This window comes from Solanum lycopersicum, chromosome 4 (assembly GCF_036512215.1).
Source record: "Solanum lycopersicum chromosome 4, SLM_r2.1".
NCBI lineage: Eukaryota > Viridiplantae > Streptophyta > Magnoliopsida > Solanales > Solanaceae > Solanum > Solanum lycopersicum.
Genome location: NC_090803.1, coordinates 39,889,892 through 39,915,936, shown reverse-complemented (window position 1 = coordinate 39,915,936; position 26,045 = coordinate 39,889,892). Strand labels below are relative to the sequence as shown.

Sequence of the window (26,045 nt, the reverse complement as noted above, 5' to 3'; positions counted from 1 at the left end):
CACAGAAAGAGTGTATCCTAATTGTCTTGATTCCATGAATCACAAGAACACTATGGCTAATCTAGTATAGTCAAACATGGTAGATTTTGATGTTATTTTTGGTATGGACTGGCTTCATGTCTGTTATGCATCAATAGATTTTAGATTTTGAGTTGTAAAGTTCAAGATTCCTAATGAGCCAGTCATAGAGTTGAGTAGTTGTTCAACAGGGCCTAAGCGTCGTTTTATTTCGTATCTTAAGGCAAGAAAGTTATTTTCAAAGGGGTGTATCTATCACTTAGTCCATGTTAATGACTCAAGTGCTGAGGTACCTTTCCTTCAGTCAGTATCTATAGTGAACGAGTTTCCAGAATTCTTTCGTGATGATCTTACCAGAGTCCCTCCTGAAAGAGAGATGGACTTCGGCATAGACATCATTCCAAATACTCATCCTATCGCTATTCGTCCATACAAAATTTCACAAACAGAGTTAAAAGAGATGAAAGAACCATTGAAAAAATTGCTAGATAAAGGATTCATTCTACCAAGTGTCTCACCTTGGGGCGTTCTAATCTTTTTTTGTAAGGAAAAGGTATGGTTTCCTCAGGATGAGTATAGACTACCGCCAACTGAATAAGGTGACCATCACGAATAAGTGTCCTTTTCCAAGGATAGATGATCTTTTCGACTAGGTTCAAGTTGCTTCTTGCTTCTCAAAAACTAATCTCAGATCAAGCTACCATCAGTTGAAAGTTAGGGAATGTGACATTTCAAAGACAACTTTTAGAATAATATATGAGAATTATGAGTTTTTAGGTATGTCCTTTGGTTTGAAAAATGCACCAGTAGCATTAATAGATCTGATGAACAGAATCTTCAAAACTTTTTTTGGCTTAAGCTTCAGGCATTCTTGGTCCATATTATTTCTAGTGATGGGACTAGAGTTGTTACCCAGAAAAGAAGCAGATCAGAGTTGGCCTAGACCCACTTCTCCAAAAAAATATAAGGAGTTTCTTGGGTTTGGATAGCTAGTATAGGAGATATGTTAAAGAGTTTTCATCTATCTCATCTCCCTTGACCGAGCTAACTCAAAAGACAGTCAAGTTTCAATGGTCTGAAACTTATGAGAAAAGCTTTCAGGAATTGAAAATGTGATTGACTACCGCTCCAATTTTGACCTTACCAGAGGGGTAGTGAAAGTTTTGTGGTGTACTATGATGTACCAAGAGTTTGTTTGGGTTGTGTATTTATGCAAAATTGCAAGGTTATTGTTTATGTCTCTAGACAATTCAAGGTTCATGAGAAGAATTATTCGACTCATGACTTATAATTGGCTGCAATAGTTTTTTGCCTTGAAGATATAGCGTCACTACTTGTATGGTGTTCACGTTGACATATTCACTGATCACAAGAACCACCAGTGTGTGTTCACTCAGAAGGAGCTAAATCTCAAACAGAGAAGGTGGTTAGAATTAACCAAGGATTGTGGCATGAGTATTATTTACCACTCATGTAAGGCTAATGTAGTTGTTGATGCCTTAAAAGAGGTTATCCATGGGAGTATCACCCATGTTAAACAAGAAAAGTGGGAGTTAGATAGAGATGTGCACATACTTTCACGTATAGGAGTCAGACTTATGGATTCCACACAAGGAGGGATAGTGGTGGTTAATGGGGATGAATCATCACTAGTGTTAGAGGTGAAAGAGAGACAAGATCAAGATCCCATTTTTCTCGACTTGAAGTCAAATGTTCATCAGTAAATAGTATTAGCTTATGAATAAGGGGATATGGTGTGCTAAAGTATCAAGGTAGGTTGTGTGTACCTAGGGTGGATGGAGTGCAAAAGAGGATCCTGGAGGAGACTCATAGCTTCGGGTATTCCATTCATCCAAGTTCCACCAAGATGTACCATGATTTGAGATAGGTATATTGGTTGGAGGGCATGAAGAAATATATTGCTAAGTTTGTTGACAAGTGCGCAAATTGCCAACAAGTGAAAGTAGAACCTTGAAGGCCTGGAGGATTGGCTCAAACTATAGAACTTTTGGAATGGAAGTCGGAGATGATTAATATTGACTTTATCATTGGCTTTCCAAGATCTTTAAGGCAAGATGATTCTATTTGGATGATTGTCGACAGAATGACAAAGTTAGCCCATTTCTTGCCAATAAAGACTACCTATTTGGTCGAGGATTATGTTAAGTTGTACCTTCAAGAGGTGATGAAATTTCTTGGAATTCTAGTCTCTATTATTTCATATACTGATGCACAATTTAGTGCACAATTTTGGAATTTTTCGAGAAAGGGATGGTTCAAAGGTGAACTTAAGCATTACTTCTTATTGTCAAAAAGATAGACAAGGACAACATACTATCCAGAACATAGAAGATGTGTTTATAACTTGTGTTATCAACTTCAAAAGGAATTAGGATGATTATATACCTTTCATTCAGTTTGATTACAACAATAGTTAGCATTCGAGCATCCAAATGACTCCATATGATGCTCTTTTTGGGAGAAGATGGAAATCTCCTATTGGGTTATTTGAAATAGATGAAGTAGGGTTAATAGGACCAGATTAAGTTCACCAAGCCATGGAGAAAGTTAAAGTTATCCAATAGAGGTTAAAGACGGCATAGAGTCGCTAAAATTCCTACATAAATGTTAGGAGAAAGTCGCCAGACTCTAGGTAGACGATTGGGTATATCTTAAGATTTCACCCGTGAATTGGTTATGAGGTTTTTAAGAAGGGGAACCTTAGTCCCCGGTATATTGGAACTTAAATAATATCCAAGAGAGTGAGTATTGTAGCTTATGTGTTGGAGCTACCACCAGAATTAACAGCGGTCCATCTGGTATTTCATGTATCCATGTGAAAGAAGTGCATGGGTGATCCTTCACTGATTGAACCAACTGAGTATGTTGGGATTAAGGATAGCTTATCCTATGAAGATATTCTGATTCAAATTTCGTATCATCAAGTTTGCAAGTTGAGAACAAAGAAAGTTGCATCAGTCAAAGTCCATTGGAGAAATCAATTTGTTGAAGAAGCAACTTAGGAAGCTCAGAGGATATGAAGAAGAGATATCCACATCTCTTTAAATCTGGAGAGAATGTGAATCAAGGTACTAAATTCTCTTCTTACAACTTTATAAGACTATGTGTAAGCATGCTATTACTTGCTTTTGTAAGTTGAGTTCTGAAATGATGTTAGTACCTTTAGCTTAGTGAAAAAGTTCTCATTAGAGGACAAATGTTCCCAAGGGGGACATATTGTAACATCTCATAAGCCGAAATAGTTAGCACTAAACAAACAAATTAAGAATAGTTATTTTTAGAAAGAATAGGAAAAATCTTGAAAATTTCATAAGTACATAAGTGAGTTTTTGGTTATTTTAAAATGGTCATAACTTCTAGCTCAGGATGATTTATGGGCCCTTGAAGAAATAATTCCAACACCCCGGAGTTTGGGCATTTTATATATTGTATGAGGGAGATATGCCTATTGGAAGTTGGACTTTTGGACCGAGGAGTGTTTAATTAGGATTTTAGTAAGGGTAAAGTAGTCTTTTCACCCTACTATTTCATAACTTGATTTAAGAATTTATTAAGGGTAAAATTAAGACTTAATATAGTATTTAAAATATGGTATACAATTCGATCTTGGGGGAAAAGAGAAGAGAAGAAGCATATAGTAGAAAATACTAATATTTTGCCAAGAATACCAAGATCGTTGATTGAACTTTGTTAGGGGGTAATCCCTTTAAGGTTTGTGAGATATTTCTATGTTGGGTTCTTCCACCAATAAAACAATATGTTTAATTCAGCAAAATTAGAGTACATTGAATGATGTACTTTAAAGTTCTTGAATAAGAACCATTAAATTCCTGTTGGTTGAGTTGTATTATACCTTTGGTTGTTTGATTCGTGTTTCTGGGATATTTCATGAGTCTAAACTATTGGGTGTTGATAGTGATCCTAAGTGTTTACGGTGAGATCTTTAAAAGCTTAGAAGTTTTTAAATTGAAAATTGAAGAAAAAATCAGAAATCCCATATGACAAGCCCTAGGGCGCCGCACCTGCCAGAGCCCCTTAGGGAAGAATCTATCTTACAAAGCTTGGCGTTCTTTGCCACCCAGAGCCTCTCAAAATAGTCTCTGTCCATAAGGTTTTGGTGTTGTGCACCTCTCTAAGCGACATGGTAACCTGTACATCTCATTCCACCACCCATATTTTTCGTACTGGTTCCTATTTGATGTATCTATAATTCCAAGTTGATTCCAACATTCTAAAGCACATATAAATGTCATGAAATCATCCATAAATATGAGATCATGGTCCTTGAATTCATAATACTATTTAAGGAAAGTAAAGATCAAAGTTAAAGAAGGTAAGAGTCAAGTTTTAAAGTTAAATAGAAAGTCAAAGTGAGTTCCTACATCTGTCAAACATTTTTACTTTGTTTTAAGGCTCAACATACGAATTGAGCAATGAGTAATGAGTAGAGTCTAAGTCTCAAAATCTATAAGGGAACTAAGTAGTCCCTAAGTGTATAAATGTTTTTACATTTTGAGAAAGAAAGGAAGCTAGGCTTCCACAGAACTTTTGACTAGTTTTAAAAAGGGGAACTATGATTTTAAAGAGCAACTTTTAAAGCTAAGTTTTCGCAATGAACTCAAATCAGAGAAAAAGTAGTTTTAAAAACAGATGAGCAAAGTATTTTGAGAGTAGTATTGTGCACCAATATAGGGATGCGATTTAATATCAACTAAAATCTCTAAAAACCTTGTAGACGACATTTACAGATAAATTATCATACTTTATAGATGATTCTTTAGTGCTTTTTAGAATAGACTAGTGGATCAACCTAGTAGTTTAGGTTCTATATAGAGGACAAGGTAGAGGGTGGTCCTCTTGCAATGTGAGTCAAGACGTTGTACCATCGCTTAGGCTCACAGTGATTGTTGTCGGTTTGACAATCCCACAAAAAATATATTACTTTCATATATAAGTAACATTGAGTTTATTATTGCATTTTATTTAATGAACTAAGTGTTTACACTGTTTTACAAGCTTTATATATATTGGATGCATCTTTACTACTTTATATTGAGTTATGACTTCTTTAGTTGAGTACAGCCAAGGTAAGTTCATTCTTAATTCTTTCTAGCTTACTATTTACTGTTTAGCATTCAAACTCGCATATTAGTACATTCAATATATTAATGCTAGTTGTCCTGAATCATCTTGTGATAAAGAGGGAGGTAACCAGGATCAACATCTAGTGCCTCGTTGATCTAGCTTGAGCATTCAGAGCCTATGGGGACCCCCTTGAATTCTAGAGGACTCTTTAATTGCTTTCCATATTTTCTTTATATAATATTATGTGGTTTGTCCGAAAACTAATCGTAGTATTAGTAGAGGCTTCATAGACAAATAGACAGTAAGATAGTTAGTTTTGGGTCTCTCGTTATTTACACATATATATTATTTTGCGACTTAAGTGTCATTTTGGACAAATCTATTGTATAAAGTTTGTCTTATATAATGTTTCCAGCTTTACATGAGTTACATTAAGTCTTTCGCTGAGTTATGTAAGCCAAGACAAGGGTTCGATCAAGGCCAACAATGGTCGTTGGGTGCTGGCCACGTCAGAGGTGTAGGCCTCGGGATTTATAACAGTAATATAGATGACATGGATATGACATGTCATCTATGTAAGGTAAAGTGAATTACACACATGGTTGGTGGGATCAAAAAGTTTCGTTCTAATGGAGTTTTAGAGTTTAAATGTCAAAAGGGTAAGTAGAAGGGTTCACAATACAAACTGATATAAGTACAAGGGCTACCAGACAATTTATCCCTTTTTGTAAGTTCATGTCATGCATTTGAAGTGCATCTTGTTGTTCGTATATTCATCTTCTATGTTATATGAGCATCTTGTTAGTTAAGAAGAAAACTTGTGTATTGATATTATTTAAATGAGAAATGTTAGATATATATAGCTTATGAACCATCCATTTTGATATTGAGAGATTGTTTTTTTTAAATATTACGACCTTAGAAAGTTTATTTTTCAAATATTAGTGAAAGTATGTACATCGTAGAAAATGCTACAGGAGAATTTTGTCATTCCCCGAGCCTACACCCTGGACGTCGCCGGCACCCAATGACCATTGCTGTCCTTCAGCAGTCTGTTTGACTGACTTACTTAACTCAGCGGAACACATAACTTAATATAAAGCAAGATAAAATATCACATACATAACTTAAAATAAATGTCTTGGCCAAAATGACACTTAAGTCTCAACATAGAATATATGTAATGCAAATAAAGAGGGACTCAAAACTAAACTATGTAATTGTCTATCTATCTATCAAGACTCTATAATACTAGGATGAATGTTGGGAAAGACACCAAAACATTCTATAAAAGCAAAGACGGAAAATTAGTAAATATGTGTCCTCCATAATATAAGGAGGCTCACCACTAACTCCTAGTGCTTGACTGGATCAATGAGGAACTTATTGATGCTGATCCTAGTTACCTGCGCCTGTCTCATGATATGATGAAGGCCAACTGGATTTTAGTACACTAAATGTACGAGTGCGCGAGTTGGAATGCTAACATAACTTAATCTTGAAAGGAGTATGAAGAAACACCTCCCTTGGCTCTACTCAACTCATGAATAACTTGACTAAATATAAAGCAGTAAGGCACATGAAGTATATATAAAACCTTTTAAAACAATTTTAACACTTAGTTTGTTTTACAAAAAATGCAATAACAAACTCATCTTTACATATATATGAAGTAATATAATTTTTGTGGGAGATTCTTTAATCGACAACTTCCACTTTTAGACTAAGTGGTGATACAATGTCTTCCCCACGCTACAAGGATTGTCCTATACTTTTTCGTTGCATAGAACTACTTAACTTAGTGGATACAATAGATAAAGTATGACCCTTAATACTCATGATTACTACATGGTTTTAATGGAGGCTTGTGTTAATATGCACTATCATCCCCATATCGGTTTTCAATACTACTCCCGAAATATATTTCATCTAATGCTTTTTAAAACAACTTCTTTTCTTTGGGTTAAGTCAATTTTTTCACCACTTAACCTTATAAAACTTCTCTTGGGATAAATATTCCCTTATCTGGCCCCAAACTATTTTGGAAATCTTAGATTCCCTTTATCATAATTTTGAAAAATTTTATAAACTCTTAAAGGAATACATAGTTCCCTTATAGGTTTTGAGAAATGAACTAAAATCTTTACTCTTTACTTAGCATGAAACTTGAGTCTTAAATCAACCCTTAGGGAATACTTAGTTCCCTTATATTTCTTTGAAGAAAGAACTTCAACTCGTTGCTCTTTACTTAACTTGAAACTTGAGTCTTAAAAAAAGTCTAAATGTTTATTAAAGACTCTCAGACCTTTAATAGACTTTGGTTTGACTTACTTAACTTCTAGAATTAACTCTTAATTTCTTTGAATTTGAACTTAACTATACATTAATTGGATTATGGATTCAAAGTTCACTATCTCATGTTTATGGAGGATTTCATGATGTTCAGATTTACCTTAGACTGTTGGAATCAACTAAGAAACATGGGTGCATCACTTAGGAATTAGTAAGAAAGAGTGGGGAATGAATTGGGTGAACTTACCTCTTTGGCACTACGAGAGGAATGGGGTGCCAGGCCCCAAACTTCTGAGGCCAAGTTCGGGTACTCTGGCTGGTGCGCCTCCCCAAAGCTCTACGGACAAAGAATTTCCCATGGGGCTATGGGAGGCGTGGTGCCCTAGGTCCTTATAGACATGAGTTTCAACTTTTCTTCTCTGTTTTCTCTCTCTAAACCCTCTAATATTTCGTGGTTCTTTCTCTAAATATTTAGTTTCATTAGTTACCTCATTAACAATAGATTTTACTCAAATACAACACAGAAACACGAATTAAAAATAAGCACTAGGAATGCAACAACTCAATAAATAAGAACTCAACAATGTTCTTTGAGAACTTCACTTTTAATCATTCAACCTGATAAATTAGCTGAATTTAAACAAGTTGGTATGTTGTTTAACTGAACCAACATGAGAATATCTCACACAACTTGATAGAGATCACCCCCGACGAATTCCACTAGCAAAACCTTGGCAATCTTGGAAAATTCCAAAGGTGCATGATAGAAACTATCCAATTCATGACCTTGAGTTACGACCATGGTTTTTATTTTGAAAATATGGAGTCATTACTTCTATGGTGGCCATGTTGATATCTATATCGATCGTAAGAGTCTCCATTATGTGTTTACAAAAAAGGAGTTTAATCTCCAACGAAGAAGGTGGTTAGCATTGCTGAAAGATCACTAGACGAGTGTCCTCTATCACCCCGACTAGGACAACCTGGTTGCGGAATCTCTAAGCCAAGAAACACCTAGTGAAGGATGTTTACAAGCTGGCTAGGTACAGTGTGAGGTTGGAAGATTCTCCAAGTGGTGGTTGTGGATAGGTTGAGCAATCCCACTCACTTTATTCCCATCAATTCTACGTATTTGGAGGATGATTATGATAGGAACTTCATAGATAAGATTGTGGGTCACCATGGTATTCTATTATCCATCATATCGGATCAGGGTGCACAATTCACATCTAGGTTTTGGAGGTCATTACAAAAAGTGTTGGGTACTAAGGTGAAGTTGAGTACCTCTTTTCATCCCAAAATAGATGGTCAAGCGGAGCGTACTATTCAAATCCTTGAGGATGCACTTAGGGATTGTATTACTAACTTCAAGGGAAATTGGGAAGCATTTGCATTTGGTGGAGTTTGCTTTATAATAATAGTTTTTATTCATCCATTTCCTTGGCTCCCTGTGAGGCCTTGTATGGTACGAGGTGTAGGTCTCCTATTGGGTAGTTTGAAGTGAGAGAGACTTCGCTTCATTATCCCGATTTTATTTGTAAGACTTTGAAGAAACTTCATATCATAAGTAACCGGTTTCAAACAACCAATAGTTGGCAAAAGTCTTATGCCGATCGTAGGAGAAAGTATCTGCAATTTGAAGAAGGTGATAAGGTGCATTTGAAAATTTCACGTATGAAAGGGTGGTTAGATTTGGCATGAAAAAGGAAGTTGAGTCCTCATTATGTGGCTCCATATTAAATCATTCAAAGAGTTGATAATTTTTCATATGAATTTAAATTTCCTAATGAATTAGATTCTGCTCATCCGATTTTCCATGTTTCCATGCTTAAAAATTGTGTTGGTGATACCGAGTCTATTCTTCCTATTGAGGGTCTTGTGGTGAAGGATAACCTCTCTTATGAGAAAGTTCTGGTTCAACTTCTTGATAGGCAACTCAAGAAGTTGAGGAATAAAGAGATGGCTTCCGTAAAGGGGTTATGGAAGAATCACCTAGTTGAGGGTGCAACATGGGAGGCCGAGGCCGACATGAAGTTCCGTTACCCTTATCTATTTGATAACTATGGTTGTTAAATCTTACTTATAATGAAAATAATGACCAAAATTGAAGTTGCTTTGATTTTTGGTGAAGGCTTGAAAATTACCAAAACTCACATTTAAAACATAGAAAAATTTCTAGATTTTTTGTTTTCTTTCCAAAAATAACTATTCTTTGTTTCTTAATTTAATCCTATTTATTTAGGATAACTAGATGTTACAACTTTTTATGTCAAGGAAGGTAGAAACAATTGGCTAAGGAAGTTCACATACGTGCACATTTTGGTATCTATTTGTTATATTCCAGTTATAGCGAAGTGGTCATGATTATGGGTTGAATTCTTATTATAGTTAAAAATGAAGGAGAAGCAGGACAAGGATCCTAATTTACTTTAGTTGAAGGTAAATATGCACAACTACAAAATGATGGTCTTTTCACAAGGGGGATATGATGTGGTAAGGTATTAAGGTAAGCTGTGGTATCTAAGTATGGATGAACTCCTATAATGAATTATGGAAGAAGCCTATAGTTTTCGATATTTGATTCATCATGATACCACCAAGATGTACTATGACTTGGGAGAAGTGTATCAACAGAGTGGCATAAAGTGATGCATTGCCTTGGTTTTTCCTAAGTGCCAAAATTTCTAGCAACTCAAGGATGAGAATCAAAAGGCCACATGGTGTAGGTCACAATATACCCCTTACAGAATGGAAGTGGAGATGATTAATATGGATTTCATTACTGGTCAAGCAGAACACACAAGTAAAACCTTAGAGGGCATGTTGAGAGCTTGTGTTTAGTATTCAAAGGTAATTGGGATGACAACTCGCCTCTTATTGAGTTTGCATGAAATAATAGTTACCATTCCAACATTCAGATGGCTCTGTATGAGGCTCTATATGAGCCGAGGTGCAGATATTCTATTAGGTGGTTTGAGGTTGGTGAAGATGAGCTGCAAGGAAAATATTTGGTTCAATAAGTCATAGAGAAGGTGAAGAGAATTTTGGAGAGGATAAAAACGATGTAGAATCTTCAGAAATCATATACTGATGTTTGCATATAGAGTGTCAGCTCTATGTGCTATTGCATCTAATCCTTTTATTGTGATTATAGGTAATGAAAAATCGAAGGAATCCAACACGAGGCTTGAAAAAGAGATTGCCAATGCGGGAGTTCCTCCCCGTGATGATTTAGTTCTTCCTTTTGAGGAAGATATGAATGATGACCAAGCTCCGATCAATCCTCCTCCTATTACGGTTGAGGACATAAGGGCTGATCTTTTCCAAATGGCCCAAGACATTATTACCCAAGCACAAGATTCCACTACTCAATCCCAAGCCATAACAGTCCAAGATAATCGGGAGGTTGTACCCCGAGCACACCAATAAATTGCTACCATGGCCTACCGTCGAATGAATTTCACTAGGATGAATCCTGTTCTTTCTATGGGTACAAGGTTGAAGAAGACCCCCATGAGTTCATCGATGAAATCTACAAAATCTTTTACGCTATGGTTGTTGTCTACTAGTGAGAAGGTCGAGTTAGCCACTTACCATCTCATAGATGTGGCCCTAACTTGTTATGTCCAATGGAAGGGACAATTGTCCATTAAAAGGTGGACCCTTGACTTGGGAATTGTTCAAGAAGGCTTTTCTTGATTGGTTCTCTTCTAGAAATAAGAGGGAAGCTAACGTGGTGGAGTTCATCAACCTTCATCAAGGAGGTATGAGTGTGCTTGAATACTCCTTGAAATCACTAAATTGTCAAAATATGCTCCTTCTTTGGTTTCTGATCCTAGGGATGAAATGAGTCGTTTGTGATGCGGTGTTGGATGATTTGCCAGAGGAGTATCATTTAGACATGATACATGACAATATGAACATTTCCCGTCTCAAGGTTCATGGTCAACAAATGGAGGAGGCAAAGGCTAAGAGGAAGAGTAGAGATTCAAAGAGGCCAAGATCTTTTGATGGTTGTTCTTTAAAGGAAGGTTTGAGATCCAAGACAAGCCTAGGTTTAAGAAGAGGGTGTACTATAAAGTTCTTTCAGGTTCCCTAAGGCTCGTGATGATAGAGTGTCTAACCCTAAGCCTAAAAACTGAAGGGAACTAGTTCATCAAACAAAAACCCTACTTGTACCAACTGTGGGAAAGGTCATGTAAGAGAATGCTTAGTTTGAACAGGAATTTTCTTTGGTTGTGCCAAGAGTGGCCACAAGGTTAGATATTGACCTAATATGAACGGTCAAGACAAGGGTAGTTTTCAAGCTCAAGCAAGCAGTTCAAATGAGGCTTTGAAGAAGAATGACTTCTATGCTCTCCTCTCTACGGGAGAGCAAGAGACTTTGCGCGACGATGCGACCGGTATGTTGAAAGTCTTGTCTATTTATGTATATGCTTTACTTGATCCCGATGCTACTTTATCAATTGTTACTCCTCTAGTAGCTAAAAGTTTGACATTTTTCCCGATATATTGCATGAACCTTTTATAGTGTCTACCTCGGTAGGTGAGTCAGTTGTTGCAAAACGAGTGTATATAAATTGTCCAATAATGTTGACCAATAGAGATTCTTATGTTGAACAAGTAAAACTTGATATGCTCGATTTTGATGTCAATTTGGGTGTGGATTGGTTTCATGCTTGCATTGCCTCTATAGATTGTAGAACAAAGGTGGTGAAGTTAACTTTCCAAATGAGCCCATTTTATAGTGGAAGGGAGGAAATTCATTTGTAGAGTTTGTATCATATCTCGTTTGAAAGCATGAAAAATGATCTCTAAAGGGTGTTTATACCATATAGTAAGAGTCCAGCATTTAGACTTCGAAATTCCCCCCATTAAGTCTGTCCCTGTAGTGAGGGAATTTGTGGAGGTCTTTCCTAATGATCTTCTCGGTATTCCTCTCGAGGGGGAAATTAATTTTTGTATCGATTTGTTAATGGATAAAACTCCCATTTCAATTCCTCCTTATCGGATAGATCCAGCCGAATTGATGAGTGGAAGGCTCAACTCAAGGATTTACTAGACAAAGGCTTCATTAGACCTAGTATTTCTCCATGGGATGCTCCGGTTTTGTTTATGAAGAAGATGGATGGTTCCCTCAGGATGGGTATTGATTATCACCAACTCAATAAAGTCACAATTAAGAACAAGTACCCTCTCCCTCAGATTTACGACTTGCTTGATTATCTCCAAGGGGCAAGATACTTTTCTAAGATTGACTTGGGGTCGGGTATCACCAACTTAGGGTGAGGGTGAGGGTGAGGATATACCAAAAGTAGCATTTTGGACTAGATGTGGTCACTATGAGTTCTTAGTAATGTCATTTTGTCTCATAAATGCCCTGGCGGCGTTCATGGATCTCATGAATAGGGTGTTTTGAAGTTACCTAGATTCATTAGTCATTGTCTTTATTGATGACATCTTTGTATATTCGAAAAATGAGGGTGATCATATGAACCATTTGAGGGTGCTGTTACAAGTGCTTAAGGAGAATAAATTATTTGCCAATAATAGCAAGTGTGAGTTTTGGTTTAGGGAGTTGAGGTTGATCCAAGGAAAACCGAGGCAGTGAAAAATTGTCCTAGACCATTCACTCCAACCGACATTAGGAGTTTCTTGGTCTAGCGGGTTATTATCAGAGGTTTGTGGATGGTTTTGCATCCGTTGAATCTCCCTTGACTACTTTGACCCAAAAGATTCAAAAAATTGAGTGGTCGTAGGCATGGAGAGTAGCTTCAAAATCTTGAAAGATATCTTACTTCCCCTCCGGTGGTGACCTTACCGGAGCGTACAAAGGGTTTCATTGTGTATTGTCATGCATCCCCAATGGGTTTAGGGTGTATTCTTATGCAACATGGAAAGGTGGTAGCCTATGCATCTAAACAACTTAAGGTGCATCAGAGAAACTATCGAACTCATGATCTTGAGTTAGCGGTCGTGATATTTGCCTTGAAAATATGGAGAGATTACTTGTATGGTATCCATGTTTCTGTGTATACCGTTCACAAGAGTCTCCAATATGTGTTTACTCAAAAGAAGTTGAATCTCTGACAAAGAAGGTGGTTGGAATTGTTAAAAATATTATGACATAAATGTTCTCTTTCACCCCAGCAACGCCAATGTGGTTACGGATGCTCTAAGTCGTATGCCGATGGTTAATGTGTCTCACATAGAGGAAGCCAAGAAAAACATAGTAAGAGATGTTCATAGGCTGGCTAGATCATGTGTGAGGTTGGAAGATTATCCGAATGGTATTTTATGGTTCATCATAACTTCGGGTCATCATTGGTGTTTGAGGTGAAGTCCAAACAACACCTTGATAAACCATTGATGGATTTGAGGGAATAGGTTCTTGGTAAGCTTAATGAATCATTCTCCTTAGGGAGGGATGGTGTCTTGAGGTATCAAAGAAGATTGTGTTTCCGAATGTAGATTGTTTGAGGAACCGGATCCTTGAAGAAGCCCATGGGTCCTATTACTCAATTCATTCAGGTTTGACAAAAATGTACCATGACCTTAGGGAAGTATTTTGGTGGGACGGTTTGAAAAAGGACATAGTGTAATTTGTTTATAAGTGTCCAAATTTCCAACCAGTGAAAGCCGAACATCAAAAGTCGGTTATCTTACCACAAAAAATCCAAGTCCCTACTTGGCAGTGGGAAGACATAAATATGGATTTTGTAGTAGTTTTGCCTTGGAGTCAAAGGCAATATGACTCTATATGGGTGGTTGTGTATCGGTAATCCCGAGTCTATTCTTCCTATTGAGGGTATTTGCATGAAGGATAACCTCTTTTATGAGGAAGTTTCGTTTCAAATCCTTGATAGGCAAGTAAAGAGATTAAGGAATTAAGAGGTGTCTTCCGTAAAGGTGTTACGGAAGAATCACCTAGTTAAGTGTGCAACATGGGAGACCGAGGCTGACGTGAAGTCCCGCTACCCTAATCTATTTGCTAAGGTTAGTTATTTCTATTAACAATGAAAATAATGACTAAAATTGAAGTTGCTTTGATATTTAGTGATATTTTGCAACATGAGCATTTTTCGATGTAGTTATAGTGATTACACTGAAGTGTACTAATAATTTGCAATTTTGCTTGTTTGATTTATGTTGTGCATTTTGATATGGTGAGTCTTTATGAAATGACATGTAGCATGTCAGTAAGTTGAGCTTTGGCATAATAGACTCATAAATGCTATGTTGAGCTCTTGCTGTTGTGAGAAGGATATTCCTGATAATGCGATATTGATCCTTATGTGTGGTAACTGATTTGAATTACCTTAAGTAAGTGATATGATTGATGTTCTAAATCATGTTATTATGTATTGTTATTTATTGGGCTTCTATTCTTGAGTCTATTACTTCCTTCAAAAGATTTTTAATGTCATTAAGGGACGAATATTCCTAAGGGGGGGGGGAGGGGATAATGACATACTTCAAAAATCTCAGACGTAAACTAGAGCCTAACATAAGTTTAATAAGGTGTATACAATATTTTAAGGTCTATTCTAATGAATATATGTCATTTAGGAAGTTTAGAAACCAAAATTTCCAAGAACGTCCATTACGTTTGCGAACTAGTTCAATGAGGTGCTAGCGTTCCTTAGCCTATTTGACTACATTTTAGAAGTTGGAAAATGATGAAAATTGGTGGAAGGCTGTCCAACATATGTTTAATTTGATTCATGGTCGAAAAATTCAGGTACGACTCCCCAAGGATCAACCAAGGGTCCTTTAGGAGGACCCTTGCATTTTGTGGTCAAAGATTGCCTTGGCAGTATGCACCCACAAATGGATACGACGGAACGTGTGTGGATCGACGGGGCGTCGATTCCATCCACTGACTAACACATGGAAAGATACTAGAAGGGCCTCTTTTCATAGTCTCTTAATCAAACAATGGATGTGCATCACAGAAGGGGGAGGGCTGGCTGTCGATTGACCCACGATCCGTCGATCGTGTGTCATTTGTAAGGCCTGTTTTCACTGCACGTATTTAATTAGTACCAATTAATTAATTAAGAGTTTTTGTCGTTAGTTGGGGGGTTAAGGGAATCTTAATTAAGTTAATTAACACCCCATATAAAGACCCCAACCCCACTAGACTAATCTAAGCTCTCCTAACTCACACAACAAAACTCTCTTCCTTCTCTCTTCTTTCTCTCTCTAGTGAAGAACTCCATTGAAGACCAAGCTAGGGGAGTGTTTAATGGTTCAAACGAGTCAAGTTTCACCATCAATATTCATCAAGTAGCAAGGAAAGAAATATCTGGGCAAAAAAGAGTCAAGTTTAACCATCAATATTAATCAAGTAGCAAGGTATGAGATATCTTTCTTTGAGACCTCTTTCCTCAAAGGGTTCCATCAAATTGATTTCAAAAGTTGAGTTTTCAAGTGGGTTTCATCCAATCTCGAAAACTATGTTATGAATTGATTTGTTTATGATTTATTTTTGATGTATGAATATATTAACATGTATCCTAACTTAACTATGATATATCTTGATGGATTGGTCTTGTTTGTAGAAAATGGCCCTTACCACTTAAACCTAACTGATGATCTTGACATAAATTATGTAATGTTGATTGAATTGACTTGGTTATTTGTTAACTTACTACTAGAAGATGTTGTTTTACTAATCATGAATGAATTAGGGTGATTGGTGGTCATATAGTTCTAGTTCTTGAGAAATTAATCTAGGTTATGAAGTATGTTGTTAATTGATCCAAGTATCTTGTCTTAACCTATGAACTAGTATTGAATTCTGATGTAGTGATACTTTTAGCTTTTTTACCATGTTGATCATTGAAAGGGTTGAGTTTAGGGTTGATTGTAAGACCTTGATGATGGAATATGAAGGAGCCTTGGTAAGTCTTGTGATCCTTATCATTTACTTCAAATAATGGTTAATTGTGATTAAGTCATGATATTGTATTGGAGTAGCCTTGTATTAGGATTGATAGGGTGGTATGGTGTTGAATTGAAATGTCTTGACTATAATTTGTGAGGTGTTCTCTTAATATGTAATTATTATTAGGATGATGAATGATTTACCAATGTGCCTTATCATTATATGAAAGTGTTATTGTGCTTACCTCACCTATATGAATTGTAATGAAAGGACAATACTCATGCAATTCTTATAGAGATATGATGATGATGAATATACAAGGGATATACCCTATGACCTACAATAAGCTATGATGATTAATAAAGACATTCAAAAGGGACTTACCTTAGCACCGAGTGAACTTGACAATGGGAGGTGATGGCTTTCCTTAGAGGAAGATTCACCCTATATTTCCATATGTGGCGTTGATTCCCCAATGAGGTATACTCATACAATGGATTCCCATGAGAGGGGGACTCAATTGCCAAGTGGTATGTAGAGGGATTATACCTATCTCTTAGTACTTGAACTATGTTTCCCCATTAGGAAGACTAGCTAGTTGATCTACCTAAAAAGCTACATTTATGTTTGGTTTTACTTAGGCCGGTAGATCACATTTCTTCGGTGTAATTTTTTACAACACCAGATTCCACACGTAGTCATGTGGTCTATGTCGGTTAAAGAAAGTGTTCCCTAAACTAAAACGAAGTAAAGAAGTACAAACCAACTAGAGTGACTTGAGAGGTTAACTTAGCTTAGGTAGGGGTATGTGACTCTACCTATGCCTTGCACTAGTTTGCCTTGAAGGGACCCTTAGGGGGTTATTACTATGTATGTATATTCTTTTAATGGTACACTATATGTATATGATGAACTTGTATATTGGTGATAGCATATGTTGATTGGTGTCACTTATGAATATGTGTTGGTCTACATTGTTAAAGTATGAGGATATGAACTCTTAAATGCAATGGTATGTGAATTAGGGCGTTAGTCATGATTCTTCTTGGGTTACTTGATTTAGTAAGGTTATGGGGCTTTGCTTAGTCATTGCACTCATCGACTTGATAGAGTTTCATGGGTAAGCGTCTTGCTTTAATTATGTTGAAATGTACTCTTAGTCATGCTTGTATCTATTATGACTTGATGATAGATTTACTTGACTATGTATTCAATTATATGTATTCATTTTGAATTGACTAGACTTGATGATGTTGTTCTTGTGATGTACATGCCTATGACTTAATGAACATGGTTTATTGGTTGGTATAGTCCTGTTTAAGGTGCATAAAGGTTTTTAATTAAAAATGCATACTTAGTGAAAAATTCCTTTTCTTAGCATGATTTCAAAGTATGTATGCATAAGGTATCACAGTTAGTACAAGTAGTGTAGCCCAATTTCATTCTTTTCCTCAACATTTTTGGTTCTAGTCATTGAAGTGAACTCTTGCTCCACCCGGTTTCGAACCTAGGTGGAAGCAATTATTTAAATTGTTTTTATTTAAACTGATAAATTAATTTAATTAATTAATATTTATAAGGCTATTTAATAAAAATGAAAATAAGATTTTTTAAAAATAATTATTCAAGTATGAAGGAGAGTCCTAAATTGACTAAGTAATTATCCAAGCCTAAACAACTTCACACGTTTCACTCTCTCACGATCTCTCTCTCTCACGTTTCATAATCTCTTTCACGTTTCTCTCTTCCTAAACAACTACAATAACCGAAATTATATTAAGAGTTCTTCACACTTGAAGAACTCACATGAAATTTCAAGAAAAACAGAGTAACCAAAAACGTTAAGGCAAAGAGAAGTTGTCTATCGAGTGGTGTGGACGTTGAGTAAGCTCAGACTGATTTTGGAGAAGGTTTTGGGAATCAAGTTCAATGTTTGAACATCAACTAAGGTATAGGTTTCTTCTCTCTTGGTCCATTTTCCAAGATACCCCTTAAGATTGAAGATATTTATTCCGAAAACTAGGGTTGTTCGCCGCTGCATGTCCCTGTCAGTAGCTCCCATTAAATCATAGGTTGGGTATGTTTGCTGGTAAGAAGTAGGGATGAAATGTGTTTTCGTGATGTTTATGTTTCAGTATGCATGTTTGAAATTTTGTGAATATTGATTATATAGTTCGAAATCATGTGAAAATGTGATGTGTGTGTGCAATGTGTGGCAGTGAAGTTAGTCACTTTTGGAGATGTGTAATTGTATGTTAATCCTTGTATTTTGTGTGCTAAAGTTGTACACAACTTGATGTTCATATGGGGTGTGAGGTTATTGATTTTGAGTGAAAATGCTTGACTAATGTAACTACTAAACTACATCTAACAATACACTACATGTTTTGTGAAATGTCCCAAGGAAACTAACAATAACATGTTTATAAAAGGAACCTAAAGTTGGGATTAAATTTGCAGCTTGGTGTACTCTAGTTTGGGTCAAAAATAAGGCTAACAATCTGGGTTTTTAAAATGAAAATAAAATAGGTGAGGTCACATGGGATTGAACCGAAAACCTCACATGTGAAGGATGATAAAATGTAAAGGGGGTAAATGGGTTTAAGGGGAATCGAACATGTCTGGCTACTGTGATTCGCGAAAAAGAAATGAAAATGGGGTTGGGGGGATTCGAATTCGGCTACTGGTTGAATAAGGAGAGAACAAATAATTTAAGTAAATAAATGGGAGGCATGGGAATCGAACCCACGACCACCAGGCAGCGAGTTAAAGAAAAGAAAATAAAGAAAGAAAAATGTGAGGCGTGGGAATCGAACCCACGACCTCAAGGCTGGAAAGGAGAAGGTGAAGTAAATAAAAAAATGAGGTGAGGCTGTGAAGGCTGATCCCACAACCTCACTGTCAAACGCCTAGCCTAGGGAGTTTTAATCAAAAAATTAAATAACGAGGGTGTGGGGATTCGATACCACAACCTCCCAATGCCCAACAAAAAAAGAATTTAATGAAACAAATTGTGGGGGTTTGATCCCACAACCTGTTAGTTTGGGCGAAAAGGGGCAATAAGATCTTAATGAAAAATTAAAAGGGGTTGTGTGGGTTCGAACACACAACCCTTCGGCCAAATTAAGAGGAAAACCAAGTAGAAAATTAAAGATACAATGTTAATGTTGGGGTTCAATCTAGAGTCCCAATGTCATGGTGATTAAAAATAAAATCAATGGAAAATGTAAATGCTATTTAAGTGATTCAAACTTGGGTTTTCTTGCCCAAACTTCCATATTGATATATCAGTCATATGTGAAAAAAAATTCCAAGAATAATGCCACTTACTTAGATCGAAATGAAGCTCTTGGCATATATAAAAGATACATAAGTATTATACTACATAATCTTAGGAATATATGAATCTCTTAATGAACAATGAATGAAGCCTAATGACTTGCGTGTATAGACTCATAATTCTAGCATAATTTTAAAAGAAGTGAACCTAAGATGTATGTAATGAAATGATGTAACCCTAGAAGGGTTAAGTACGAGTGTAAAACACCCTGAATAGCCAAGTACATTGACATACGATGAACTAATTATTACGTAATGAAATTATGAAACACTAGAAGGATCAAGAAAGAGCGTGAAACTCATAAGTATCCTAGTGCATTGGCATGCGATGAAATGAACATTCATGTAATGTGGTGAGTAAGTATGTAGAGAAATGTGCTAATTTTAATGATTGTGGTGAGAATATGATATGTGGCTAATAAAATATGAGAAAAATCTCAAATAAGCCTAAGTAAATGTTACCGACGTGTACTCACCTATGAGAGTGTAAGTTAATGAAGAGACCAGTCTCTATGAATACTCTAATGAAGGTATTGAGCTTAACACACTTAATACAAATGATTATATGAGAATTCATCTAATGAGCTATGATGTTCCTATACTAGAAGCCAACTTTCGTGACGTATGAGATGAATGAAATGGAACTTTATATTGAGCACCGATAGACTAGGTATGAGCGATGATTCCTTCTTTCAGGAAGGGCGGAGTTTTACGTAACTCTAATGAGCTGAGGCTGTCCGACATGCCATTATGGGTCTCCTTATATATCGTAGTCTTCAAACCTATACTGCCAATATAGGGATCTGACAGGGTTTGATTCCCATGTACGCTAGCATGTTATTGGGTAACTTTGGCCGGTGATTCCACCTCTTTTCGGTGTGGGATAGACAGTGCATTTCATGATGATCACATCATCTATGTCAATTAAATTTAAAGTTCAAAATGAACGAATGAGGGCAGCCTCAAATGATTTACATAATGAAATGAATGATACCAAAGGTGTTAGGATATGATAATCAAAAGGTGAGTTACATTCAAGTAATGACATTAGGTCATTCTTCGTCATTGCACAATAAACCTAATTAAAGTCTTAAACTACATCCTAGGTATAGTTGTCTCTACACTAGCCTATGAATAAAATGAAATGGAGTACGTTGGAATGAAGGAAGCAGACTCTGTGTTTGCTAATGAAGACTCCCTAGTTTAGGTCCCATCTTTTAATCCCTCATTTCTAGGATGTCCTTATGTTAAGTGTATGATTCCAATGTCTCATGGCATATGAAATGAATAATATTAAAGAAGTTATGGGCTACATGCAAAATGTGTTGGATGATATATGATATGTGTTATGTGTAAATGTTATTGTTGTGTGCAAATGTGAAAGTATGATGATGTATGTTATTCTCATGGCATAACTTTCCTATTCAAAATCTGGAAAGCTCACTGACTTTCCTAATCCATATTTTGAAAGCTCATTGACTCCTAACCCAAATTTGGAAACTTTCCTAATCTCAATTTGGCAAGTCCACTGACTTGACTTCCAAAAATCATGTTAGGAAAGAGCTTTTCATTCTCATGCATGTCCTTGGTGTGTGATTGCATATACCCATACTTAGTACAAGCGTGTACTAACCCTATAAAAACCTACTATTTTAGGTGTAGGCACAAGTAGACGATAGCGCTACAGGATCATCGCTGCAGTCATCCGGACATACAGCATTCATCCAGAGTTGGTAGGTCTTCATGCTTTCAAGGATGCTGCTGTTTAATATTCTATCTTAGTTTTAGAGTTGAGCTAGTGGAGCATGTTCCAGTAGCGTTTCTTTCTTATTTTTTATTCTGACTTTGTATTGGTGCGATTTTTGCAATTATACACTTAATAAGAATTGAACTATTTCTTTCAGTTGAATTCTCTTAATTTTAGGTGGTTGATGGTGAAAAATTATGTATTAATGAGAATGTTTGTATAAGTATGTTAAGAAATAAATAGTTTAAAATTTTCCACTAAAAGTAACGTATGCAAAGTAAGAATGATGTAAATAGGCTTGTCTGCGACCTCTGAGAGGTCAACGACGCCGGTGTCGTCTGGGGTCTAGATTTTAGTCGTGAAAAAGTTGGTATCAGAGCACTAAGTTAAAATATCGAGAACAATAAGTTCACATCAACCACATTGAGTAGTTTCTAAGTCGTGGTAGTGAAATGTACCACTATCCTTGATTAGAGACTGCATAATGCATAGGAAAATTTCCCTTCTTCTGATCTTATCTTGCTTTTCCTAATGTCTGAGTTCTTGTTGTTATGAGCATGTCTAACATCAATCTTTGTCGGTTTTCAAAGAATGAACACTAGGAGAGCTAAGGGTCAGAGGAGGGGAGGAGCAGGTATTGGGGTTAATCAGGATCCACCCCAGGCTCCAGCTGAAGGGTGTCTATGCCTAACCCAACTAGGTTGAATGATGCTGAGGTGAGGTCATCGTTGGCCCAGATGGCACAGGACATTACTATGTAGGCCCAGGCTGTGACTGCCTAGGTCAACCGACAGAATGTTTATAGGGAGAACCCACTGGTTCGTTGTATGGAGGACAGGCTGCGTGACTTTACGAGGATGAAGTAACGTATGTAAAGTAAGAATGATGTAAATAGGCTTGTCTGCGACCTCTGAGAGGTCAACGACGCCGGTGTCGTCTGGGGTCTAGATTTTAGTCGTGAAAAAGTTGGTATCAGAGCACTAAGTTAAATATCGAGAACAATAAGTTCACATCAACCACATTGAGTAGTTTCTAAGTCGTGGTAGTGAAATGTACCACTATCCTTGATTAGAGACTGCATAATGCATAGGAAAATTTCCCTTCTTCTGATCTTATCTTGCTTTTCCTAATGTCTGAGTTCTTGTTGTTATGAGCATGTCTAACATCAATCTTTGTCGGTTTTCAAAGAATGAACACTAGGAGAGCTAAGGGTCAGAGGAGGGGAGGAGCAGGTATTGGGGTTAATCAGGATCCACCCCAGGCTCCACTGAAGGGTGTCTATGCCTAACCCAACTAGGTTGAATGACGCTGAGGTGAGGTCATCGTTGGCCCAGATGGCACAGGACATTACTATGCAGGCCCAGGCTGTGACTGCCTAGGTCAACCGACAGAATGTTTATAGGGAGAACCCACTGGTTCGTTGTATGGAGGACAGGCTGCGTGACTTTACGAGGATGAACCCTCCTATTTTCACAGAGTATAAGACATCAGAAGATCGTCATAAGTTTGTGGACGAGGTGCATAAAATTTTGGTGGATTTGGGGTCCACAAAAACAGAGAAAGCTGAGTTGGCTTCCTATCAGCTCAAGGATGCTACACAGACTTGGTGCAAAATGTAGAAAGATATCTAAGTTTTGGGTGGAGTTCTAGTCACTTGGGAGCTGTTTAACACAAGCTCTCTTGAGAGATTCTTTCCCAGACAGATTAGAGAAGCCAAGGTTAAGGAGTTAATCAACCTTAAACAAGGATCCATGACAGTCAAAGAGTTTTCCCTAAAGTTTGTTAAGGTATCAAAGTATGTTATCTTCCTTAGTATTTAAAAACAAGAATGAGGAGAGTACTGAGGTTTGTTGAATTATCCAGGTATGCTACTTCCCTGGTTTAAGCAACAGGGATGAAATAAGCAGGTTCCTCACAGGAATCAATGGAGACCAGGATGAGGAGTGTCGGTCTGCGATGCTCCATGATAATATGAACCTTTCAAGGTTGATGGTATATGTCCAGCAAGTGAAGGATAACCACAGAAAGAGGGGTATTCGTGATGCAAGGAGGCCTAGGCCACAAGATAAGAAAGATCCTAACCATGGAGGCCACAGAAAAAACATTGGCGTCCGTGAGCAGTAGAGGTTCAAGAAGGGACAACAGGGTCTGGGAACTCTAATCCTCAGATGAGCACTACACCTAGAGAAGGCAAACTTGAGCCTAAGAAAGGAAATGGAGGCCAGACGGAGCATCCTAATAGAACTATACTAAGTGTGTCCGATCTCACAGTGAAGAGTGCAGACAAGGCACTGATGCGTGCTTCGATTACGGTAAGAGTGGGCACGTGGTTAGAGATTGCCCACAGAACAGAGGTCAGGCTGGAGTTAATGCTCAACCTAGGCCTAATCCACAGGGTGCAGCAGCAGCCGAGCCTCGTTGGAGGAAGAAGTTCTATGCCCTGAAGGGCAGGGAGGAGCAGTAGAAGTCCGCTGATGTGGTCACAGGTATGCTGGAAATATTCTCAACTTCTATTTATGCTTTACTTGATCCAGGGTCTATGCTTTCATTTGTAACTCCTTTGATTGCTCTCACTTTTGAGATATTTCTTGAAGTTCTGCATGATCCTATAGTGGTTAGTACATCTTTAGGAGAAAATGTAAGAACTGATAGAGTATACAAGGACTAACCAATGGTTGTAAGTAGTAAGAATATGTGTGCAAACTTCGTTGAGTTACCCATGCATGATTTTGATGTTATTCTTGGCATGGACTGGCTTCATAGTTGTTATGCTTGCCTTGACAGTCGTAGTAGAGTGGTGAGATTTTGTTTCCCTAATGAAGAAGATCTAGTCTGGAAGGGGTACAACTCGATTCCTCCTAACCTCTTGATTTCTAACCTTAAGGCCAATAAAATGGTGTCCAAGAGGTTTTTGTGTCATCTTGTGAGTGTTAATGATTTAAATCATGACATTCCTTCCATAGACTCAGTACCTGTAGTGTATGAGTTCCTACATGTATTTCCTAATGATTTGCAAGGAGTCCCTCCCCCTCGAGAGATTGACTTCGGTATGGACTTAGAACCCGATACTAAATCAATTTCAATTCCTCCTTATATAATGGATCCAGCAGGACTCAAAGAGTTGAAGCTGCAGTTAAAAGATCTCACTGATAAGGGTTTCATCCAGCCGATCATATCCCCATGGGGAGCTCCATTGTTGTTTGTAAAGAAGGAAGCTCAACAAAGTCACAATTAAGAATAAGTATCCACTTCCCAGAATAGATGATTTGTTCAATCATCTCAAAGGGTCTAATTTTTTCTCTAAGATTTATCTTTGCTCAAGGTATCATCAACTTAGGGTTAGGGATGGAGATATCCTAAATACAACATTTCGTACCCATTATGGTCATTATGAGTTCTTGGTTATGTCATTTTATCTCACAAATTCACCTGATACGTTTATGGATCTCATGAACAAGGTCTTCCATGAATACATCGACTCTTTTGTAATAGTATTCATTGATGACATTCTCATCTACTCTAAGACTAAGGAAGAGCATTAACAAAATTTGAGACTAATCATGCAGGTACTTAGACAAACATAAGTTGTACACCAAATTTAGCAAGTTTAAATTTTTGCTTAGATCAGTGACCTTCCTAGGTTATGTTGTGTCGATCAAGGGTTATTGGTGGACCCCAAGAAGACTGATGCTATTAAGAACTGGACAAAATCTCTTACTCCCATAGATATATGTAGCTTCTTAGGATTGGCTGGTTACTACCGCAGGTTCATAAAGGGCTTATCTTCCATTGCTGCCCCACTGACAACTCTGACTAAGAAGAATGCCAAGTTTGAATGGACAGAGGCTTGTGAGAAGAGTTTCCAGGAGCTCAAGGACAGACTCACTTCAGCCACGGTGCTTACTTTGCCTTAGTGTGGTGAGAATTACACTGTTTATTATGATACATTTATGGTTGGTTTGGGTTGTGTTCTTATGCTGGATGGTAAGGTGAAAGCCTATGCATCAAGACAACTCAAGGTTATTGAGAAGAATTATCCCACTCATGACCTAGAGTTAGCAATTGTGGTGTTTGCACTAAAGCTGTAGAGTCACTACTTGTATGGAGTGCATGTGTATGTGTTGACAGACAACAAGAGTCTCTAGTACGTGTTCACACAGAGGGAGTTGAATCCATGTCCGCAGAGATGGTTGGAGTAGTTGAAGGATTATAACATCAATGTTCACTACTATCCAGGTAAGACTAATATTGTAGGCGATGCTTTGAGCAAGATGAGCATGGGAAGTACAACCCACATTGAGGATGAAAAGAAGGAGTTAGTGAAAGATGTACACATACTGGCAAGACTAGGTGTGCGATTGGTTGACTCTACTAGTGGGGGTGTTTCAAATCTTCCTAGTACTCAATCATCCTTGGTAGTTGAAGTCAAGCAGGGTCAGCATCTCGATCCTGTTTTGATGGAGTTGAAGGACTCAGTGTTCATAAATATAAATGAGTATTTCCCTTTGGGGGGTGATGAAATACATAGGTATCAAGACAGATTGTGTGTACCAGATGATTTACGGACTAGGATTGTTGCAGAGGCCCATGGTTCAGATATTCCATACATCCATGGTCCACCAAGATGTATTATGATCTTAAGCAGATTTATTG

General features: G+C 37.3%; 1 protein-coding gene across 1 annotated transcript; it reads left to right on the top strand.

The window, feature by feature from the left end:
* The first annotated feature begins 22,816 nt into the window (after positions 1–22,816).
* LOC138348098 (uncharacterized) lies at positions 22,817–25,480 on the top strand. The gene is made up of 7 exons (XM_069296708.1): positions 22,817–23,007; positions 23,092–23,179; positions 23,256–23,512; positions 23,664–23,839; positions 23,927–24,006; positions 25,016–25,288; positions 25,382–25,480. Exons 1-7 carry the CDS (start codon positions 22,817–22,819, stop codon positions 25,478–25,480), a joined length of 1,164 nt encoding a protein of 387 aa, XP_069152809.1.
* Positions 25,481–26,045: the final 565 nt, after the last annotated feature.